The sequence below is a fragment of the Jaculus jaculus genome, chromosome 6 (assembly GCF_020740685.1).
Source record: "Jaculus jaculus isolate mJacJac1 chromosome 6, mJacJac1.mat.Y.cur, whole genome shotgun sequence".
NCBI classification, from domain to species: domain Eukaryota; kingdom Metazoa; phylum Chordata; class Mammalia; order Rodentia; family Dipodidae; genus Jaculus; species Jaculus jaculus.
The window spans coordinates 34,319,826-34,340,349 of record NC_059107.1 but is presented as its reverse complement, the minus strand read 5'-3'; the positions used below and the strand labels follow the sequence as shown (position 1 = coordinate 34,340,349).

At 40.8% G+C, this 20,524-nt stretch overlaps 1 protein-coding gene across 1 annotated transcript in view; it reads left to right on the top strand.

The window, feature by feature from the left end:
- The first annotated feature begins 18,556 nt into the window (after positions 1-18,556).
- Trpc7 (transient receptor potential cation channel subfamily C member 7) overlaps positions 18,557-20,524 on the top strand; it is a 160,884-nt gene continuing 158,916 nt past the window's right edge. The window contains exon 1 of the mRNA XM_004665085.2: positions 18,557-18,919. Within this exon, the coding sequence (XP_004665142.2) occupies positions 18,918-18,919 (2 nt within the window). The 5' untranslated portion in view covers positions 18,557-18,917. The remainder of the gene's footprint in view (positions 18,920-20,524) is intronic.

Genomic DNA, 20,524 nt, shown 5'->3' with positions numbered 1-20,524 from the left:
AGCCCCGCCCCCTCTCTCAGCATCATTAGGAACTCATGAATTCAGGGCTTTTTTTTGACTGTGTTATGATAAATTATCATCATTTTTTTCTGAAATGTAACTTGTTCTGAGTCAGCTATTGTATTTCTTTTTCTTCCTAATGAACCCATTTGTCTTTATTAACTTGCTTGCTTTGGACACTAGATTTTTCAAGCTTACCTTGTCAATTCCCTTTTCTGGATTTGGCAGTAGCCATTTCTCTAAGGTGGTCTTTCTTTAGTGTGGAGTGGAATTTAGAAGTCCGTCTCCAGGTGCCAACCGTGTCCCTTATTGTTAAAGTGTCAAGGCTGGTGTGTTCTTTCAGCTGACAGAGCCAAGGAGTGTGTGTCCGGGTCTGTCACCCTTGCATCCATCTGTCCACACGTGACGGATGATGCTGACACTTCTGCATGAAATCTAACCCTGAATAGATTGTCCTCTCCTACAGAAGTAACAAGCCTCTGATTTTCAGCTTTGTTGAGGTCTGAGTCTTCTTGGTGTCTTCCATCTCCATAGAGAAGCTTCTCTGACAGGCAATGAGAAACACGGGCATTCTTTCCGCCACCTCCTCCACAACGATGTGTGATAGAGACGACTTGCCCAGTGCGGAGCACAAGGCTTTCTCTTCTCATTACCCTGGTGAGCCCTTGCTTCTCCCCAGTGCTCACTGCCATCCTTCACATAGAAGGACAGAAACAATGAGACATCAGGACAGATGAAGGAGCACCTGGCAGATGAGGAGACTCCATGGAATAGAAGCAGGAGAGGAGGACAAAAGTAGGTAATAGGAAGGGAATATAATCAAATTACAGTAAGTTTGTATAGTAAAATTCTCAGTTAAAAAAGTGTTTAAAAATACAAAAGTCCTGTTTTCTCCAAATGTCAGTATATTCACGCACACATTTATTTAACCCTGCTGAGCACATTAAGCATTTAGGAACTGTAGCACCGACGCTACAGCCAAGAACAAATTGGCTAGGCACATAGTAGGGCTTTGTTTGCATTGTTTTGTTTTTTTCTTTCTTCCGCTGTGCAGGGTCCCCCGGACCTTGGAAATGCTAGGCTAGGCAATTGCTCTGCACTGAGCTATCCTCCCAGCCCTGTGGTTCTTTCTGATTTCATAACATATTCTATTTATACTACCTAGGCAAAAAAAAAAAAAAGCCTTGTACCATAAAACGCACATCCTAAAAGACAGACCAAATGGATGAACCTCCACTAGGCCCTTAGAGGGAACACCGGATTCACAAGGCCCTGGGGAGGGTACAACAAAAACTATTTTATCTCCTCCTATTTCTGCATCTCTCTCTCTCTCTCTCTCTCTCTCTCTCTCTCTCTCTCTCTCTCTTTCTCCCTCTCTCCCTCCTTCCCTCCCTCTCTCCCTTCTTCCCTCTCTCTCATCTCTCTTTTATATTTGGTTTTATCTATCTGGTTCTTCCTTCTCTTCTTGGCCACTGACGTGTAACTCCTGGTACCAGCATGTGGTAATCATCCACAATGAGCTTTTGATCACAGAGACCTACAAGGTTTCTCAAAAGAAGACAGATTTATGTCAGAGCGCTTGAGGGCTCATCATAGGTTAGTGGTAAGGCCCTACTGCTGAAGACACCATACACTGTTGGTATGTACCATGGAGCCACATGGCTGGAAGCTGGAAGAGAGTCAGTCCCCAGACAGTTAGCACGTCTAGTGCCAGAAGGTGCTACATGAGTGACTGGGAGATAAAGACCAATATCTGCCCAAGCAACACATGGTCTAACTTACTTAGCAGCAAACAACCTGATGTGATACTCACACAAGTGCAATAGTGGTTCATAGACATGGTGAGAAACCAACTGCTCTAAATTTGGCTAACTGATCTGCTCAGTGGAACAGAACCCATAGCTGGAGCTGGGAAACAAGTCAGAACCATATCCAAAAACAAGCCACTAAACTATCTCTAAAAATCAATGGTTATCACATTTACTTGGTGCTAACTTTACTCTCCATTGGAGAATCTGCTTCTCTTTTTCAGATAGACACAGATTCTAAGGGGAAAACCACCCCATCATATTTCAAAGGGCCCCAGCTGAAACTATGAATAATTGGGGAAACATGCAAGAATGCTGTTTTCTTGGTGAACCAGGAACCAACACAATGGTGAAGGAGATAGATACAGAGAACGATCAACTTCTACCTAACCAGATATTCAGAGACACAGAGGCACCCAAGATTTCAACACAGAAGCAGACTTAAAATGAACCCAACATGGCTCAGGGAAACTTGTGGAAGAGGGGGCGGAAAGAATGTCAGAGCCACACGTTAGGTCATGACATGCAGAGAAACTAAAGGCTAACCCCACAATGCATGACCCATATACCCCAACAAGGAGGGTCCCTATGGAGAGGGGAGGACAGGGAGGAGGCTAACAATGGTACCAACTTGACTGTATTCACTGACTACAAAAAAAAAAAAATCCTTGTGTTCAAAAGTTACTTAATTCTGACCTCTATGTGATTATTTTCAGTTTGGTTTGCAGTGGGATTGATGTTTATTTTTGTTCAATCTCACTGAAGAGCTTTTAATTTTATTATGTTTCTGAATATTTAAAAAACTTATATAATTTAATATTAAGTTTATATAGACAGTCTACCAAGATAATTCTCACATATGTCCTCCTACACTCCTTGCATTCTTAAACATTTCCATTAAATTATGGCTATTATGTCTTATTTAATTTTATCAAAATTAACCAATTCTTTCTGAGGTAGCCTGTTAGGTGAACTCCACTGGGCTATGCTTTTTTCCATGAAACAATAAATCCTGACATCATATAGCACTTCTCTATTCTTTTTTATACATAATTTATTTTCTTATTTATCCATTTATTTATTTATTTGATAAAGAAAGGGAGAGGGAGAGAGATGGACAGAGAGAGAATGAGAATGGGCGCCCCAGGGCCTCCAGCCACAGCAAACAAACTCCAAACACATGTGCTCCCTTGTGCATCTGTCTAACGTGGGTCCTGGGGAATTGAACCTGGGTGATTTGGCCTTGCAGGCAAATGCCTTAACCATTAAGCCACCCCTCCAGCCCCACTTCTCTGTTCTTTCTCTATGCCTGTGCTGTGGAGTATTGTATGGTGAGTGATCATGTCAATGACCTGCTTGCAGTATTTTGAGATTACAAACTAATTCCTAATGAGTCACTTTATCCACATGCTCTTTTGTATCCATACAGGTCTTTCTGTGAAGGGCAAGTTTTAAATTTACTTTTTATTTATTTTTTTCCATTTTCAAAATGTTCATATATGTATATAATGTATTTTGATCTTATTCAACTCTCATATCCCCTTTCCAATTAACACTATTCTCCATAAATCCCATTTTACTTTCATGCCTTTAAATTTTTTTAAATCTCATTTATTTGAGAGAGATAAAGAAAGAAAGAAGCAGAGAGAGGGGGTAGATGGACAGATAAAGAGAGAATGGGCACACCTGGGCCTCCAGCACTGCAAATGTACTTCAGATGCATGTGCCACCTTGCATACCTGGCTTATGTGGGTCCTGGGGAATCAAACCTACATCTTTTGTCTTTGCAGGCAAGCACCTTAACTACTAAGTCATCTCTCTAGTCCTCATGCTTTTTTTAAAAAAAAATACTTTGAGTTAAGTTAGGGTTGCCTGCATGATTGAATGTGGAAGGTTTTTCACTGTGGAATGAGCAACTTTCCAGTGGCTATACCACTGATGGACCTGACTCCCCACTCCCAGTGACCATTAGCTGCCATTAGCTACTCTGGGAGATGTGGGATTTCATGTTCCCTTCCCCATCTATGGTGATTTGTTGACAGGCTTATTCTTGTGCAGGAGACCCCAGCTGCTGTGAGTTCATGAGTGTAACAGTCACGTCATAGACCAACCTCCTACCCATCTTCCTGCTCCTTCATACTTTCCACCCTGTCTAAAGTCCCTGAATTTTGGAGGGGTTGTTTAAATGTTCTGTTTGTGGCTGAGCACTCAGTAACCACTTATTCTCAGCTATTTCATAAGGTAAATGTTTTTGTTGATATATCTTTTTAAAATATTATTATTATTAACAAGGTGTTTCGTATGGATACATCATGTGTTGGTACCCTCTTTTCCCTCATCCCTGCTCCCATGCCGATGCAGACACTCCTCAGTGGGGTTGTGGTTTATGCACTGTGGGAGCAGTAGTCCATTATTTGGTGGGGGAAGGGAATGCCTCTGGGCATGATGTCTCAACCTGTGGCTCTTACCATCTTTCCTACCCCTCCTTGACAAAATTCCGTGAGCCATGGTGGATGAGTTTTAAGGCTACTTCAGTGATGAGTTCTTAGGAGCCTCTGGATCTCTGCTTTGGTAGATGTTGAGTACCCTCAGGGTCTGTCTCCTTCACCCTAGCACTCCTTATCAGGTTCAGCATGGAAGCAGCACTCTTGCTCATCTCCCCAATTCCTCTGTGGCTTCAGCTGTGGCTTGGCAAGGGGTAGTTTATCTCCTTCAGTCTCACTACCTTCTGAAAAATAACAGATTCCCTAATGGAGAGTGAAGTCAGCACAGTTTTAATGGGATAAGCATTATTAACTTAGGGAGAATTTGATGTATGTAACCCCTCTTTTAACCAAAGACTAGTGAGAGCTTGACACTGGAGAGCATAATCTTTGTCTCCCTAGGATTCTGATCTGGTTCCCAATTCCAGATATGGGTTCCCTTACACTGAGTGGATCTCGTAGTCAATCAGAAAGGTATTGGTTACCCACTGCGGCTGTGTGCCACTATTGCACTGGCCTGTACCTCCTGTCAGGGTGTTTGCTTCTGAGTAGCTTAGACCTCTGGTTGCTCAGATTGTTATTGGCCATTTCCCCCCAGCAGCTCATGTAGCACTTTCCAACACTAGACAAGCTAACTGTCTGAATATTTATTTATTTATTTATTTATTTATTTATTTATTTATTTGAGAGCGACAGACACAGAGAGAAAGACAGATAGAGGGAGAGAGAGAGAATGGGTGCGCCAGGGCTTCCAGCCACTGCAAACGAACTCCAGACGTGTGCGCCTCCTTGTGCATCTGGCTAACGTGGGACCTGGGGAACCGAGCCTTGAACCGGGGTCCTTAGGCTTCACAGGCAAGCGCTTAACCGCTAAACCATCCCTCCAGCCCTGTCTGAATATTTTTAAGTGGACTTTTCTTGGTCAAAAAGTGAAGTATACATAGTCCAATGAGCTATTGTCAGGCTCTCTCCATATGGGTATAATTTTGAATTCCTACCAAAACTATATGAAACTATCCAAATTTTCCAGTTTCCTCAAGTGCGTTATATAGATTTTAAATTTCTGACCAATCCAATAGGTGAGAAATGGGCCCTCCACAATACCTTAACTTGCATTTAGATTAGGAATAAATTTGAGTATCTTCTCTTTGTAGTATCCCTTTGACTTTTTCAATTTTTATTTATTTATTTGAGGGAGAAAGACAGAGACAGAGAGAGAGAGAGGGAGAGAATGGGCACACCAGGGACTCTAGCCACTGCAAAAGAACTCCGGACGCATATACTACTCTCTGCACCTGGCTTATGTGGGTACTGAGAAATTGAACCTGAGTCCTCAGGCTTCACAGGCAAGTGCCTTAACTGCTTATCCATCTCTTCAGCCCTCCCTTTCACTTTTAAGATTTATTATTTTTCCTGGAGAAATTAGCTGTTTACCAGAAGTATCCTGATTTCTACTGGCTGTTTGTGTGTTGTGCTTGGTCATGAAAAAACATCGTGCATTGTTTTTATGCAATTAATGTTCTCAATCATTTCTTTGATTGTTTCTAGACTTGGGGCTGCAATTTGAAAGTTTCCCCATGCCTCAAATTCACATGGGATTTGTTCTGATGAACAGTGTTAGATATGAAACTGACTTCTTTTTTTCCCCCCAATGAACACCAATTGGCCCAACATCATTTACCTTTAAATCTGTGTTTTCTAAAACAGGGAATTTGAAGCAAGGACTTAGTTATGCAAGTAAGGGGATGAGCTCAGAAACCAAGCAAGGAGCAATACAAGGGCTTAAAATTTGGTGTCAATGGGAAACCATCATCACCTCAAGGCTAAACTATCAGAGGGAGAATAACATGTTTCCAATGTCCAGGGTTTACAATCACCAAAATAGTGGTGGTATACTCAATAAGTTCTGAACAGTGGCTGCCTTTGTGTGGAGAAAAATATAGAAATTCCTCTTTTCCTCCTACCCACTGACCTTCTAGGAGCTAGACAATGATTGCAACATGTTATAGAAGAGACTGGAAAATGAATCCTATAGAGGCTAACCCCTTTAAAAACAGAACAGAGGCCTAGAGAGATTGCTCAGTGGTTAAGGCACTTGCCTGCAAAGCCTAAGGACCAAGTTTGATTGCTCAGTACCCATGGAGAGCCAGATGTACAAAGTGCCACATGCATCTGGAGTTTGTTTGCAGTGACTGGAGGTCCTGGTGTGCCCATTCCCTCTCTTTGTCTCTTTCTCTGTTTCTTTCTCTACTTGCAAATAAATAAATACGTAAAAAATAGAGCAGAGATGGAAAGTAAATTAGTGAGGGCTGCTCTGTAGGCAAGGGACCAGAGAAACATTCAATAAAAAAGTAAAAACAAATGTATTTTATTTAAATTCCTAGAAGATATACAATTTATTAATACTCTAGAAACCAAATCCCTATAAGTAAATAAAAAAGGCATGTATTAGTGTAAAGACTGTAACACAGTTTTCTTACTGGCTAAATCAATTCTTGTGGAAATAACTTGAGTCAATAAGACTTTTACCCATGTGCATGTTGGATAAAGGATTAAGTATAAATCAGAAGCCTAGGGACAGAAGTAGAAAGATTGAAAAAATAAAATTGCTTTTGTGGGAGCTAGAAGCATTCAAAAAGACTGAGAGTAAACTCGATCTGAAAAGAATTAAATACAAAGGCAAATTTTTATTTTAAAAGAGTAAATAAAAATGGATAAAAAGAAAACAAAGAAAAGTTCTGAACTACATACAATGAATGTAGGAGATTAGAAACTTAAAGAAAGTACAAGTTCCTCTCTCTCTTCCTCTCTCTTCTCTCTTTCTCCCTTCCTTTCCTCCCATATTCTCCCTTCTCTTTCTTTTTAGTTCCTTCGTTCCCTCAATTTTTCCTTCCTCCTTCCCTCCCTTCTTTGCTCTTTTTCCTATCTTTCAGCCCCTGCTCTACCCTCCTCTCTTCCCCTTCTTTTTTTTTTAAATTAATTTTTTATTCATTTATTTGAGAGTGACAGACATAGAGAGAAAGACAGATAGAGGGAGAGAGAATGGGCACGCCAGGGCTTCCAGCCTCTGCAAACGAACTCCAGACGTGTGCACCCCCTTGTGCATCTGGCTAACGTGGGACCTGGGGAACCGAGCCTCGAACCGGGGTCCTTAGGCTTCACAGGCAAGCGCTTAACCGCTAAGCCATCTCTCCAGCCCCTCTCTTTCCCTTCTATCGATCTGGTTCTGTTGAGGCAAGGCTTCCTATGTAGCCCAAGCTCACCTGGAAACTGTAATCTTCATGCCTCAGACTCCTGAGGCCTGGGATTCTGGCATGCACTACCACACCCAGAAAACGGAGTCTCTCTTATCTTTACATTTTTTCTAAGTGCTGTGTTTTAAAGTGATTTTTTTAGAACTATTGACTTTTAATAAATCTAACATTCTACTTTATATCATAAGAAATTTACCCACCAGTTATTCATGTATCTTAATCTAGCAAAGTCCAATGATAGTCTCTGATATTTTGTTGAAGCAATGCTTTATTCCCAAGAACAATCCAATGAGACAAGATCATGTTGTTATATGGAAACCAGTAATACATATCCCTCAATCTCCTAGAAAAGCAAGGTCTCAAAGCTATGTACCTTGTTTTTGTTTTTGTTTGTTTGGTTGGTTGCTTTTTTGGAGGTAGGATTTTTTTCTAGCCCAGGCTGAACTGGAAGTCACTATGTAGTCTCAAGCTGGCGTCAAACTCACAGTGATCCTCCTACCTCTACCTCCCGAGTGCTGGGATTAAAGGCGTGTGCCACCCTAATGTTGTTAATTCACAATCCATTACTCAAGAAAGACCTCTCCACTTGGTGGATTCTCTAGGTCCTTCAATGTTCTAACTTCTCCTTTCTCTTTTTGTTCCTTTCTTATCCTTGTGTAGTTTGAATCTGAAATGTCCCCCATAATCTCATGTATTTGTCAAGAAGCCTCTTAATTCACTCTAGCTGGTGGCAATGTGGGAGGTGGAGCCTTGTTGGAGGTGGTGTGTCACTGGAGGCTTGATTACTTTAGTCTTACTTTGGGCTTGATGACTTTAGCCTTACTTTGGGCTTGATTACTTTAGCCTTACTGGATGTTTCCTAGTTAGCTCGGTCTTGCTTCCATTTCCCAGCTGTTATGGCAAGATGTGATGCCTAGCCTCTGCTCTGCTGCACTTTCTCTCTCATGATGAAACTTCCCTCAAGACTCTAAGTTTCCATAAACCCTTTCCTCCCATCAGCCTGTTTCTGGCTGGGTGCTTTGTCCCAGTAAGGAGAGAGGTAACTGCTATGCCTCACTAGCATCATGCTCTTCAGTAGTTAGTGTAACCAGTTTAGGGAAAGATGGTCAAAAGTGAAACTTGTCAGTTCAAACAAAAACATCCTGGTACATGGGAGAATTCAATAAATGCTAATGTTCTGTGGGTGGCAGCATTCATCACCATTGTTTGGCATTGCCTTCTCTAGTGAAAACACTTAAAATGCTCTTGGATCATTGGTTCCAGTGACGGATGCCCACTGACTCAGAGACTGAGGACCGTGAGTGACAAAAAGTAAACCTGCTCAAAGAAATACAGGTTTATTATGATTCCGTTCAAAATAAAAGTAGTAAATGGCATTGGGCCATCTACTTAACTGCCATTGTAATTGTGTCAATTGTCTGTTCCGTTGCACCCTCCTTTCTCGGAGACTCCTTTCCTGCTCTTACGTGATGGGTTCTTGTCCTTCACCTGGCTGTGGGTTTCCACTGGCCACCTGGCTTATTTCCATGGGACTCTAGAAAACATGGGCCTGCCTGTTGGCACTGCATAGGTCACAAGGAAGCCCATGCATACTAGCTAAAACTAACCAGTTTTATGCCAGTATGCTATGGGATTCTGACATCAGTGGAGCCTCTCTCTCAGTCCAGATGGGCTGGACTCAAGGGGTTAAGATTCTTGTCTCACAGCAAAGAAGAATTAAAGAATGAGGACAGAAAGGTGAGGAGGGCAAAAAGAAAAGACTTTATTGAGGAAAATACAGAAAAAGACTCTTGAGCATGGGAGAGTTTTCCATAGGAAAGAAGGGGGTCTGGAGGGATGGCTTAGCAGTTAAGGCATTTGCCTACAAATGCAAAGGACCCAGGTTCAATTCCCCAGGACCCACATTAGTCAGATGCACAAGGGGGCACATGTGACTGGAGTTCATTTGCAGTGGTCAGAGGCCATTCTCTCCCACCCACCCCCCGCCTTCTCTGTCAAATAAATAAATAAATAAAACTAAAAATCTATTTTAAAAAAATCATGGCAGTGGGGCTGGAGAGATTGCTCAGCTTGGAGTTGGAAAGATAAAGGCAGAAAGGCCCAAGTGTGTCAGGGTGAGCACGTTTAGGGTTTCCTCTGACATCCAAAGACAAGGAAGAGAAATGAAGAAGTTACACTTTTTGAGATAGAACCTATAAAAGTGGATGGGCTCTGCAATGAGAGTGTATGAACAACTGCATTGGCAGAGGGGCTTCTTGAACATTATCTCATCCAGGGGACAACTGCTCCTCAGGCCTCTCTAGCATGTCTGTAAGGTGAGGGGTAGTATCTTGACTGCTGAGCATTCTGTGTTACAGTCATTCATTACTTTTATTTTGAACAGAATTATAATCAAGAGGAAGTGCCTCTTCCATTTCTAATGTTAAAAGGGAAGCAGCAACTGGGGTCCTTCCTTCAATGGCCTCTAACATCTGCCTACTCACAACATCTAGCCTTATTATGGCCCTATTCTTTTTTTTTAACTATTTCTGATTTATTTTATATATCCCTATGAAGCCATCTGTTGCAGATTGAGTAATGTGGAAACAGACACAGGGATGGCATTTTGATTACACGATGTTTATTTGTAATCAAAACTAATGAAGAAAAGGATCAAGCAAGATTGGACAAGGGGACAATGCAAGGCTGATCCAATCTTTGAATATTTATCATTGCATTCTGAAATAATTATTTCCTGTCACAAGCATCCCCTGTAAAGCCAAAATACCTAGAATACACACTGGTCACTCCAGACAGTCTACCCCCTCAAGTATGTATCAGATAATGGAAGAGCTTAGCTGACACAGAAGAAGCTGAGATGTAAACATCATCTGCTAACTTCAACTGAGTAACACATCCTTTCTGTAGTAAGAAGCATTTAGAACCAAATCTCCATGTGGGATAAAAGACTCACTGTCTCATGTGCCTTTCTGAGGGGAAATTTGGAAGAGAAATAGCAGTGGTATAAACTACAGAGCCTGAGCCAAAGTAGACCTGAGGCTTCCAACAGATACTCTTAGAATAGAGATGCTAAGAGAGATGGTCTTAGAAGAGAGATGCTAGTGATATAAAGTATAGAGCCTTCCTTCCTTCACTGTGTATTTCAGATTCAGTTAGCCCTTGGCCACCACTTCTGCTGGCCTGGCTGCTCCCTTGCTAGTATGATCCAGGCCTCCAGTCCTAAAGGCTTGAGTTACTGATCACTAGGCATTTTGGCTGGAATCACTGTACCAGTCAACTCCCAGTCACAATTGTGAAAGAGGTAACTAAAACAGCCCTGACTGAATCAGCTGATTCCATACCTATTTCTCCCTGGCTCTATTGTACAATAGTGACATAATTTCCTCTTTTATAAATTATTGATTCATTTTCAGAAATAAGAGAGACAAAATATAGATATCCCAGGGCCTTTTGCTGCTGCTGCTGCTGCAAAATAAAAAACCTCCAGATGCATAAGCCACTTTATGCATGTGGTTTCACATGGGTATTGGTAAATCAAATCCAGGCTGGCAGGATTTGCAAGCAAGTTTAACTGCTGAGGCATCTCCCGGGCCCATTTTCTCTTAATAATGAGAATCATCCCTAGAACAAGAAGATCACAGTGCCCAAATGACAAGTTTCCAATTCAGTAGGACTTTCTTGAGTCTTCCTGATAAAGTAGACTGCCTTTATATATTGAATATGAGGCTTAATTATAATACATGAGGCAATGAGATTTCATATAAAAACTACCACAACCTCTCCCACCTCAACTTGGTAGATCTTAGAGGACTTGGATCATAGCAGATACCTTGGAATATATCCTTACTTAACTTCTCTTAGTTGGGTGATTCTTCTCTTCTAGGATCCAGTAGCATGACAGAGGCTGATATTCAAAAGCCATGTAACAACGCAGCCAGGACATGAAAGGCCCATGCTGTGATTCTCTCGCCAGGATTTGACCCAAACTACATGTGATACCTTGCCTACCACAGAAAACCTCCAACGCCGTAGTTTGTCAGACTATGTGGCTTGAGCAGCAGAGTCTGGCCTGACTGCAGACTCCATTTTCTGCTCTGGGTGGTAGTCAGCCTTTCCTGCTTCCTAGACTGCAGAGTGTACAGCTACACCATGCACTTTCTCTAGAGTTGGTAAGAGCTTCTTTAGGTAAAAGCCTACAGGTCCTCTGTTTTACATCCAGATTTCAAATAACTTAATATGAGCCCTCCTCGTTGTCTTTCTATCAGACATCAGAGTACTTAATAATCACCATCTAATACCATTCTGCACACCATTATTATTTCTCTTATATGCTTCAATGCTTGATGTTTCTCACTTACTGTTGCATGTTCTTCCACATGTGGAACGTTCTAATTCACCATAAGTAAAAATTTAACCACTAGACCCATTACCTTGCTTTGTCTATGACTAGTAATGAGGTCATCATTACCAACTCAGTGGTGGAGATCCAGTTCCAAAACATTATTGCCTAATTTCTCCCATCCAAGGAGTAATCAGGCCTGACCCTGCTTAGCCTCTGAGATCAGATGAATTCAGTGTGGTATGGCTGTAGACTCACCTAATTTCTTAATTCATTTCTGTCACCAATGAGCACAGGTGACATTCTCCAAAAGTAGATACTGATACAGAGCTTTGAGTGAAAATAGATTTCAAGGATCAACATTTATAAAGAGCAGAGGGAGAAAGCAGGGAGATGAGGGAGAAATCTAATCATAATTAAGTTGACCAAGACAGCCCTGAGCCCTGGAAAGAAAAGAGCTCACAAGAGGATCCCTAAAACAGCCTGTGTTCTCCCACCCTGCTCATTCACAAGAGGCAGCCTGCCCTACAGGAGTGTGATCTAAGTAGGTCATCTCTTTGCAGCGAAAGCAAGCCCTGAAGGACATGTTAGCTGGAAGCCACCACGTAACTCTTATCACTGCACAAGCCCCTTACTGAAGGGTAATTCTCATGTCTTCCACAGCATCTTAAATCTCTTCTCCCAAAGCAAAACATGAGTGAATCTTTCATATTATTTGTGGGAATAAAGAAGAGCACCAGGAAGGAGGAAAGGAAAAAAAGAGAAGGTTATGAGGAGGTGCTAATAGGAGAAAATTGCGTGACATCAGAGATGAAGATTAAAGCTATGTTGAGAGTCCATCTCACTCCTGCCAGAATGGCTATCATCAAGAAAACAAATGACAATAAGTGTTGGTGAGGATGCAGAAAAGGGGGAACCCTTCCACACTGTTGATGGGAATGCTGTCTAGTGTAGTCATTGTTCTTGAGACAGCTAAAAATAGATTTACCATATGACCCAGCTATAGAACTCCTAGGCATATATCCTAAGGACTTTTCTCACTACCTTAGAGATACTTGCACATCCATGTTTACTGCTGCTCTATTCACAATAGCTAAGAAATGGAACCAGCCTAGATGTCCATCCATAGATGAATGGATAATACAGATGTGGTACATCTACACAATGGAGTTCTATCCAGTGTTAAAGGAAGATGTAATTATGAAATTTGCAGGGAAATGGATCAGGCCCAGAAAGCCAGATATTGTATGTTCTCTCTCATATGTGGAACCTAGCTACAAATGTTTAGATTTGTGTGTGAGTTGGAACCAAAAATTGGTACCAGAGGCCGGTAAGCTAGAAAAAGGCTATAAGGAAAAGAGGAGAGGGAAGGGCATAAGGAGATGGTATTGTATATACATAAGTAGAAGAAAAGATTACAGGAAGTAAAATGGCCTAACCAAGGGAAGAGATTGAGTAAAAGAAGGGTGGGGGGAGGATCAATCAAAATTCAAGATATTCTGAATAAGACATATGAAAGCCTATTTTTTTGGATAATGACACATGCAGAAGTCATAGATTACTACTAGAAAATTCTCAGTGGCAGGGATGGGATACCTTCCAGTGAGTTTTTAGCCAAAGAGGTCCCTGTTATCTCCAAAACATTAAAGGCTATTGTCAAGGCCATTGGTTTCCCATGAGAAACAGATGGTAAGACCCTATTGCTGAAGACTCCACATGCCTGGGCAGCAAGGTCACTGAGAAATCAAGCTGTCGCTGAGCTGAAAACCTTCTCCCTGTAGACCAGCCAACTGAAAGCTGGAAAAAGCTGCACTTTATGCAGCCCTATGGGAGACAGAAGTCATCAGTGGTGAAAACAGTGGAGACTGGAAGCCTCAAGCTTGGCCAGCCAGGCCACATGACTGAATGGGTGCAATAGTGGCATGTCTGCTCTGGGGAAAATGAACTGCTCTCTAATTGACCTGGAGGCCTGCTCTATGGGAGGAAATACATGCCTGGTACAGTAAACCTAATCAAATGCCTATGACAGGGGAGGTTATGAGCCTGCTCTTGTCTAGTTAAATGCATATATTATGCTCACCAAACTGCCCTGTAAACACTACACTTAATGTTCATATTCATATATTAATTAAAGCTACTCTCACTTTTGGTTAGAGAAGCTTCTCTTTTCAGATGGTGGTGACCACTGGGATGACCAAAAAGGCAACACAGCGTTGAGAAGAAGTGGAAGAGGAGTGTCCAGCACTGCAACATCTCTATCACACCCTCCAAGGCTCAGAGCTAATTGTGGAAGAGGTGGTGGAAAGAATATAAGAGCCATGGAAGGGCACCACTCTTTATAATGCAACTGTCCAGACAGAAGTTGTCTTTTATATCCACGACCTCACAGTGCCTAGCACTACCTTCACAAGACCCTCATAATAGGAGGAAAAGATAATGACATCAAAATAAAAGAGGGACTAATGGAAAGCAGGAGGGGATATGATGGAGAGTGGAGTTGTGAAGAGGAAAGTGGGGGAAGGGAGGGTTATGATTTATTGTCTATAAGTACAGCAATTATCAATAAAATGTCATACATTAAAAAAGAAAATTACATGACATATACTATGAAATGTCATAATGAAACTCATTTTATCTATTAGTTTCTAAAATGTATTCCATATTAGCTTCTGTTTGCTTATTTTTTAAAGGAGCATCCTCTGTTACTTTTATTTATTTGAGCAAGAGAGGGAGAGAAAAAAGAAAGAAGAAAGAAAGAAAGAAAGAAAGAAAGAAAGAAAGAAAGAAAGAAAAGGAAGAGAAGGAAAGAAAGAGGCAGATGGAGGGAGAGGGAGAGAATGGACATGCTAGGATCTTCAGCCTCTGCAAACAAATTTCAAACACATGCACCATCATGTGCATCTGGCTCTTTGTGGGTCCTGGGGAATCAAACCTGGCTCTTTTGGCCTTGCAGGCAAGCACCTTAACTGCTAAGCTATCTTTCCAACTCTCTATTCATTTTTTGAAGAAGCTTTTAATAGTTTATATACCTCATACAAATCTTATGTAATCCCATGTCCAGCCCAAATTGAAGGACCCACAGTTTCCATGAAACATAAATATAAATAAAATTAACTTAGCATCATTCTTATCATAACTTTGACACATAGTGCATTTCTTGTTATTTTCTGCTGGTTTGTGAATAGAGACACATATTTCCATGACTTGAGAACAATCTAGAACATGGTATTTTTTCCTTACCACTGCTCACTCTGGAGAAGGTTCACAATAACATGCCTATGAAACAAGATGAGAGAACTCTCTCCTTCTGCAAGACGGGCTCAAGAGAGGGGCCTCTAAAAACTTTAACAAGAATTTTTTTCTATGAACACTTATTTGCATCAAGTCTTAAACAAAAAAGCTAAGAAGTTTGCTCAATATATCCCTTTTTGGAAGAAAAGACTACATGTGTTTAGTCACCAAACAGAATAACAGAGACTATTAAAATGTTCTGAGTGAGAAAAAGACAGTCTTCCCCAGAGGATTCATTTATTTCCAAAGGACTTTCACACTAGTAGCTGAAGATTCTAATCCAGAAAAGAGTAGTGTTTCCTTAAGGAATGATTTGGGAATCACCTGCAGGGTTCTTCAGGACAAAGAGACAATTCTCTGGAGAGGACACACCAGGGATTCATATTTTTCTATTCTCAACAAGCTGTTGAAGTTATGCTGGAGTGCAGACAGTCTGAAAACCATTGGTCAGCAGTCTGTTCACCACTTAGTCATAGAGTGAGTCGTTGGGCAGTGGTAAAAGCTGACATGCTGAACTGGCTATATTCCAGGGACTCCTCTAAGCTCTTCATTTGAGCTATTTCTCTCTTTAACTCTACAAGTAATTACTTACTGCCATGTTTTCTATATAAATTTATTTTTTCTCTTTTGTCTTTGTTTTACTTTTTCTAAACTAATTAACAATGTACCCTAATCATAAGCCCCTTCCACCACATCCTTTGTTCCCCTTCCTCTACCCCTCCTTCTTTCCAACTAGTTCTTCTTCTATTTTGAGGTCTTTCCCCCTCACATTATGCAGGTCTTGTGCAGGTAGTGACAACCACTGTGAGGCCATACATGTAACTGCCAGTTTGTGTCTGGAAGACAGGGCTCCACTCCTACCATCCTTTGGCTCCTATATTCTTTTCACCACCTCTTCCAAAATGACCCTCAAGCATTGAATGGTGTAATACAGCATTATTTTCATTTTCATTTTCATGTTATAGGTTATCAAACTGAGGGTTGTACTTGGCAAATGGAAGGCTCTTGTTCAAACACAAGATGTTTGACTAGAAGTCTTATGCTGTGGGCCTGTACATCCAGTTGACAAAAAGGAAAACTCAAGACCTTATGCAGGAACCTTTGACACCTGCTAGCCCAATAGCTGAGAGTCTTCCCCACCTTCACTGCTGATAGGGAAGATTACTTCAGTGCTTTGCATGTTAAAAAGACACTTTCATATGAATGCAACAGTTTTTCAGACTGTAACATATTACCCATTGATTCAAATATCTGTATATGATATCCTTTATATTACATTATTGGAATATAACCATTACAGTAATGAAGGTGCTAGAATCTTTCACAAAATATTAGTTTATTGTCACCATTGAAAAGTTATCTAGCCTGATTCTGACCTTTCTTCAATTAGTTAATCTATCTATAAATCCTCCCCTTTCTCCTCCTCACCATAGCTGGATTTCATATATGCTGTATTCATTATTGGTGCATTCAGAGCATGGTTCTCTTTTCAATATGATTATTATAAAAAATAAGGACATGGTATATGTCAGAATTTTATGAAAATATGGTCTTGGCTACCCAGTGCTCTCAAGGAAGTATTTTATGATTAGGAGCATCTTATTAGCTACTGACCCACTCATCGTGATGGTGAGGATTGCAATGACAAGGATATTTCCATGCCAAAGATGAATTTATAACCCTGTGGTCGGCTTTTTCTTGGTTTCACATGTATTTTGTTCTAAATTTCAGTAATAATACAGAATTCTTATCTACTAACATTTTATTTCAAGTGAATTCAGACTACTTGTTTCTGATTCTAATGGAAAGGAAAAATCCCTTATCTTTCAGGACTGTGGAGCCTTTTAAAAAAAAAACCTTAATTTTAAGATAATTTTTTTTTAAAGTATTTTGCCAACAAAGTGGTCATTAATACTGGAAAGCTTGTGTGGAAGCTTATGAAATAAAATTAATGTGACATCAATCTTCTTAGATAATTTTAATTTTAGAATCACCTACACTTCTTTTGAATAAAGAGAAGGAGAACATTTAAGCATATCTACTAGTGCTTTATATGTCTTGGATACTTTGTGCTTTTTATTTCAATTAACCATCACCATAACAATGGGAAAAGGGCATTATTAGCCTCATTATTACTCATCATTTTCATATAAAAAGACTGAAATGTAATGTTAACTACTAGATCTCAGGTCACACACTTATTAAGTGAATTAAAATCAAGGGTCTTTCTCCACACATCATGGACTCTCCAGAGAAAATGCTAGTAGCATAATAATGAATCTTTGAAGTCTTATTTGCATATGCAGCTAGAACGGAAGTATGCAAAATACATTATAAGTCAACTCTTGAATCTTTAGTATTGCATTTGCACACAAAGGAACTCCTTATGGAGTGCCAGTTACTATTAAGATGTAAGTTGGTCACAGAGACTAAGTGCTCTGATGTATTATTTAGCCACCCAAGAAGATTCTGGAAACAATCACAGGTTTTCTTATATAGGCAATATTTCAGTTAAGAATGTTTCTCTCCAATGTTGTCATTGTGACACTTTAATGTTTAAGAACCATAGACCATTTGAGAACATACCAATTGGTGAGAGTAGGGCCTGCTGGATAAATGGATTTGTGCATTGGAAATTTACTTTCAAATGATTGAAAGCTGGGCTGGAAAGATGGCTTAGCAGTTCAGTTGCTTGTCTGCAAAACTGAAGGACCAGGTTTGATTCCCCAGGACCCATGTAAGCCAGAAGCACAAGGTGGCTCATCCATTGGGAGTATTTTTTGCAGTGGCTGGTGGCCCTTAAGCACCCATTCTTTCTCTCTAATAAATAAAATAAAATATTTTTTTTACAAAATGGAAAAAAGAGGAAAAGTTACCAGTAAGTAAGGCTAACCCTGAGAAAGTCTCTTGAACCAACACCAGAGTAGATCTAACCATAGACCTCTTCCAGATCCTAAACAATATTTAAAAATCATGGAACAAAGAGATCAAGTTAGACATTTCAGCCCACTCAGAAGAGAAAGTGGGGCGTGGCCCTAGAATTATTGAAGGAAACTACTATTGCAGCCCCTCTGACTACTCTAATTTTAGTTTTGTTCTCTACACCCTCCTTCTATACATGCCTTCAAACCCAACAGGTAGGAAATCAAGTCATTGCCATTTTCCCCATTTGTTTGAGCCCTCTAAGGAGCAGGATATGCTGCCTTATGTAACTGAGGTAGATGTGTGTGTGCGTGTATGTGTGCGTGCATGTGTGTGCGTGCGTGCGTGCGTGTGTGTGTGTGTGTGTGTGTGTGTGTGTGTGTGCATGTGCGCGCCTGTGCAGAGCACTATGTTAGGAGGAGGGGCAGGTAGAAATTCCGAGGGGCTCTGATACAGAGACGGAGTTGTTCTCTCCCTTCAAAGCTACGTCGGAACAGGGGTGGGGACTACCGGACCATCATCACGCTGCATGCCAGTCTCACACACGGATGCTTCTCCTCCGTGTTTTCTGGGAAATTTCTCGCAGATTAGGAACAGGACGGTTCAGACGGGTCTGCCACGAAGGGCCAGTTTTTCATCTTTGTGGCACAAAGAGAAGCCGAGCGCGCTGTGCTCTCTCGCAGCCTGGCAACTCCACTCTCTACTTCAGCACCGCGGACAGCGCCGCCGCCGCCGCCACTCATGGGGAGCCTGATTCCCGCGACTCCGCACCGGATCCCGGTCATCTAGAGGAGGGACAAGCCCGTGCATCCTCCCGTCAATGTAAGTCGCGTTCTATGATTCCTTCACATTTATTTTTCCAGCAGACGTGGTTTGCTCCACACAGCATGGAATTAAACTTTTGTTTATTAGCCCTTTCTCGCCTTGCCAAGCTTCGTAGATAGGAAATCTCCCTCACTGAGTGAGGGATTTCCTTTCCTTTTATCGAATGTCTAAGTTTGCAAAGCCATTTAGAAATACACAACTAACTAATCCTGGTACCCTACTCCTTTTGTGCTAGAGCATAGTTTTATTCCTCCTGGCAGCTTTGCTCATTTGATTTTTAATACAAATATGGAGTTGGGAGTAGGTAAAAGGGCTAGATTTTAAGAGTATCGCTGTTAGAGAACTACAGGTGGCGAGAAATGGGTTAGTTTCTTTTTTATTCTTGTTTAAAAATATGGTCTAAGCTATATGCCTCCTTTAGACATTCTTTTCAAAAAAGGCAAATATTCTCTTCTTGAGAGATGTCGATCTGGGCCAGGCTTTGGACACAGCTTTGAAACTCGGAGTCCCAGAGTGTCTGTGTGGGAGTTGCAAATTCACTTACCCCAGACTGAGCAGGTATATCCAAGATGCTCCTGCCAACTGTCCTTTAATGGATCCAGGGTAGATTTGAAAGAGGTAATAATAATTGACCCAGTGTAAAGGCACTCAGTAAATTTTTGCCTCAGAATGCCACCTGCTGGTGGGTTCTATTCCTAAAGCATTTATCAGATTTATGAATGAACTCCCATAAAATCCACAATATTCATCATGAGCATCATGCAAATTTCCTCCCTAAATTTTTTTCAACAGTGCCCTTGATTCAACGGTGTCACAACTTACTAAGATTCTGTGTTACAATAATAATTTCATATTTATTTTCAAAGCCACTTGTTTAAGAACTGAGAGGTATATAGTCTAGTAGCCAACCCCTTTAGGCAGTAATTAACCCAGAAAAAAATATCAGAACACTGTGTGATGCCTCATTGTGGCTAGCTGAAGAGTGCATGTGGTATCTTGGGTGAGAGCTGTCCGGAACTATTGCACAGTAAAAGCAATTAATACGTCCCCCAACAAATATTCAGCATCTGACTTTCTTCAGTATTGTCAATTCTCAATTTAAAGGTCTCTCTTTTTCCTAGCATGGATGTTCATTTCTGACTCTTTTATCAGAGAGGTCAATAAAACCCTCAAGAGATTGCATATATTTATTTTCTTCTAAGACTAATTTTAAGGTGTTTGATCTTGTTATTTTTAGCTCCATCTCTAAGGGTACACAATATGAGATATCGAAACCCAGTTTCATCACTTTCAAGGTCCAAATAAGCAAATAGGGACTTTGTATAAAAAGGGAAACAAAATAATCACAGGCAAATCAACAGTTAACTTGTTTTGCTAATAATCCATAGGCTAATTTGGAAATACTGAGAATGACCACTTCTCTAAATGATATATCATGAAAAATAAATGGAACCATTTAACATTCAGGAATACTAGGTTATGTTTTTCAACACAAGATGCAATGGGAAACTATCCTACATTCACCAAATGGCTTGAAAAGTATATGTTAACATAGCAGAGTATAATAAATAAATCACAGAGGTACTTTGCTTGTGTCTTGGA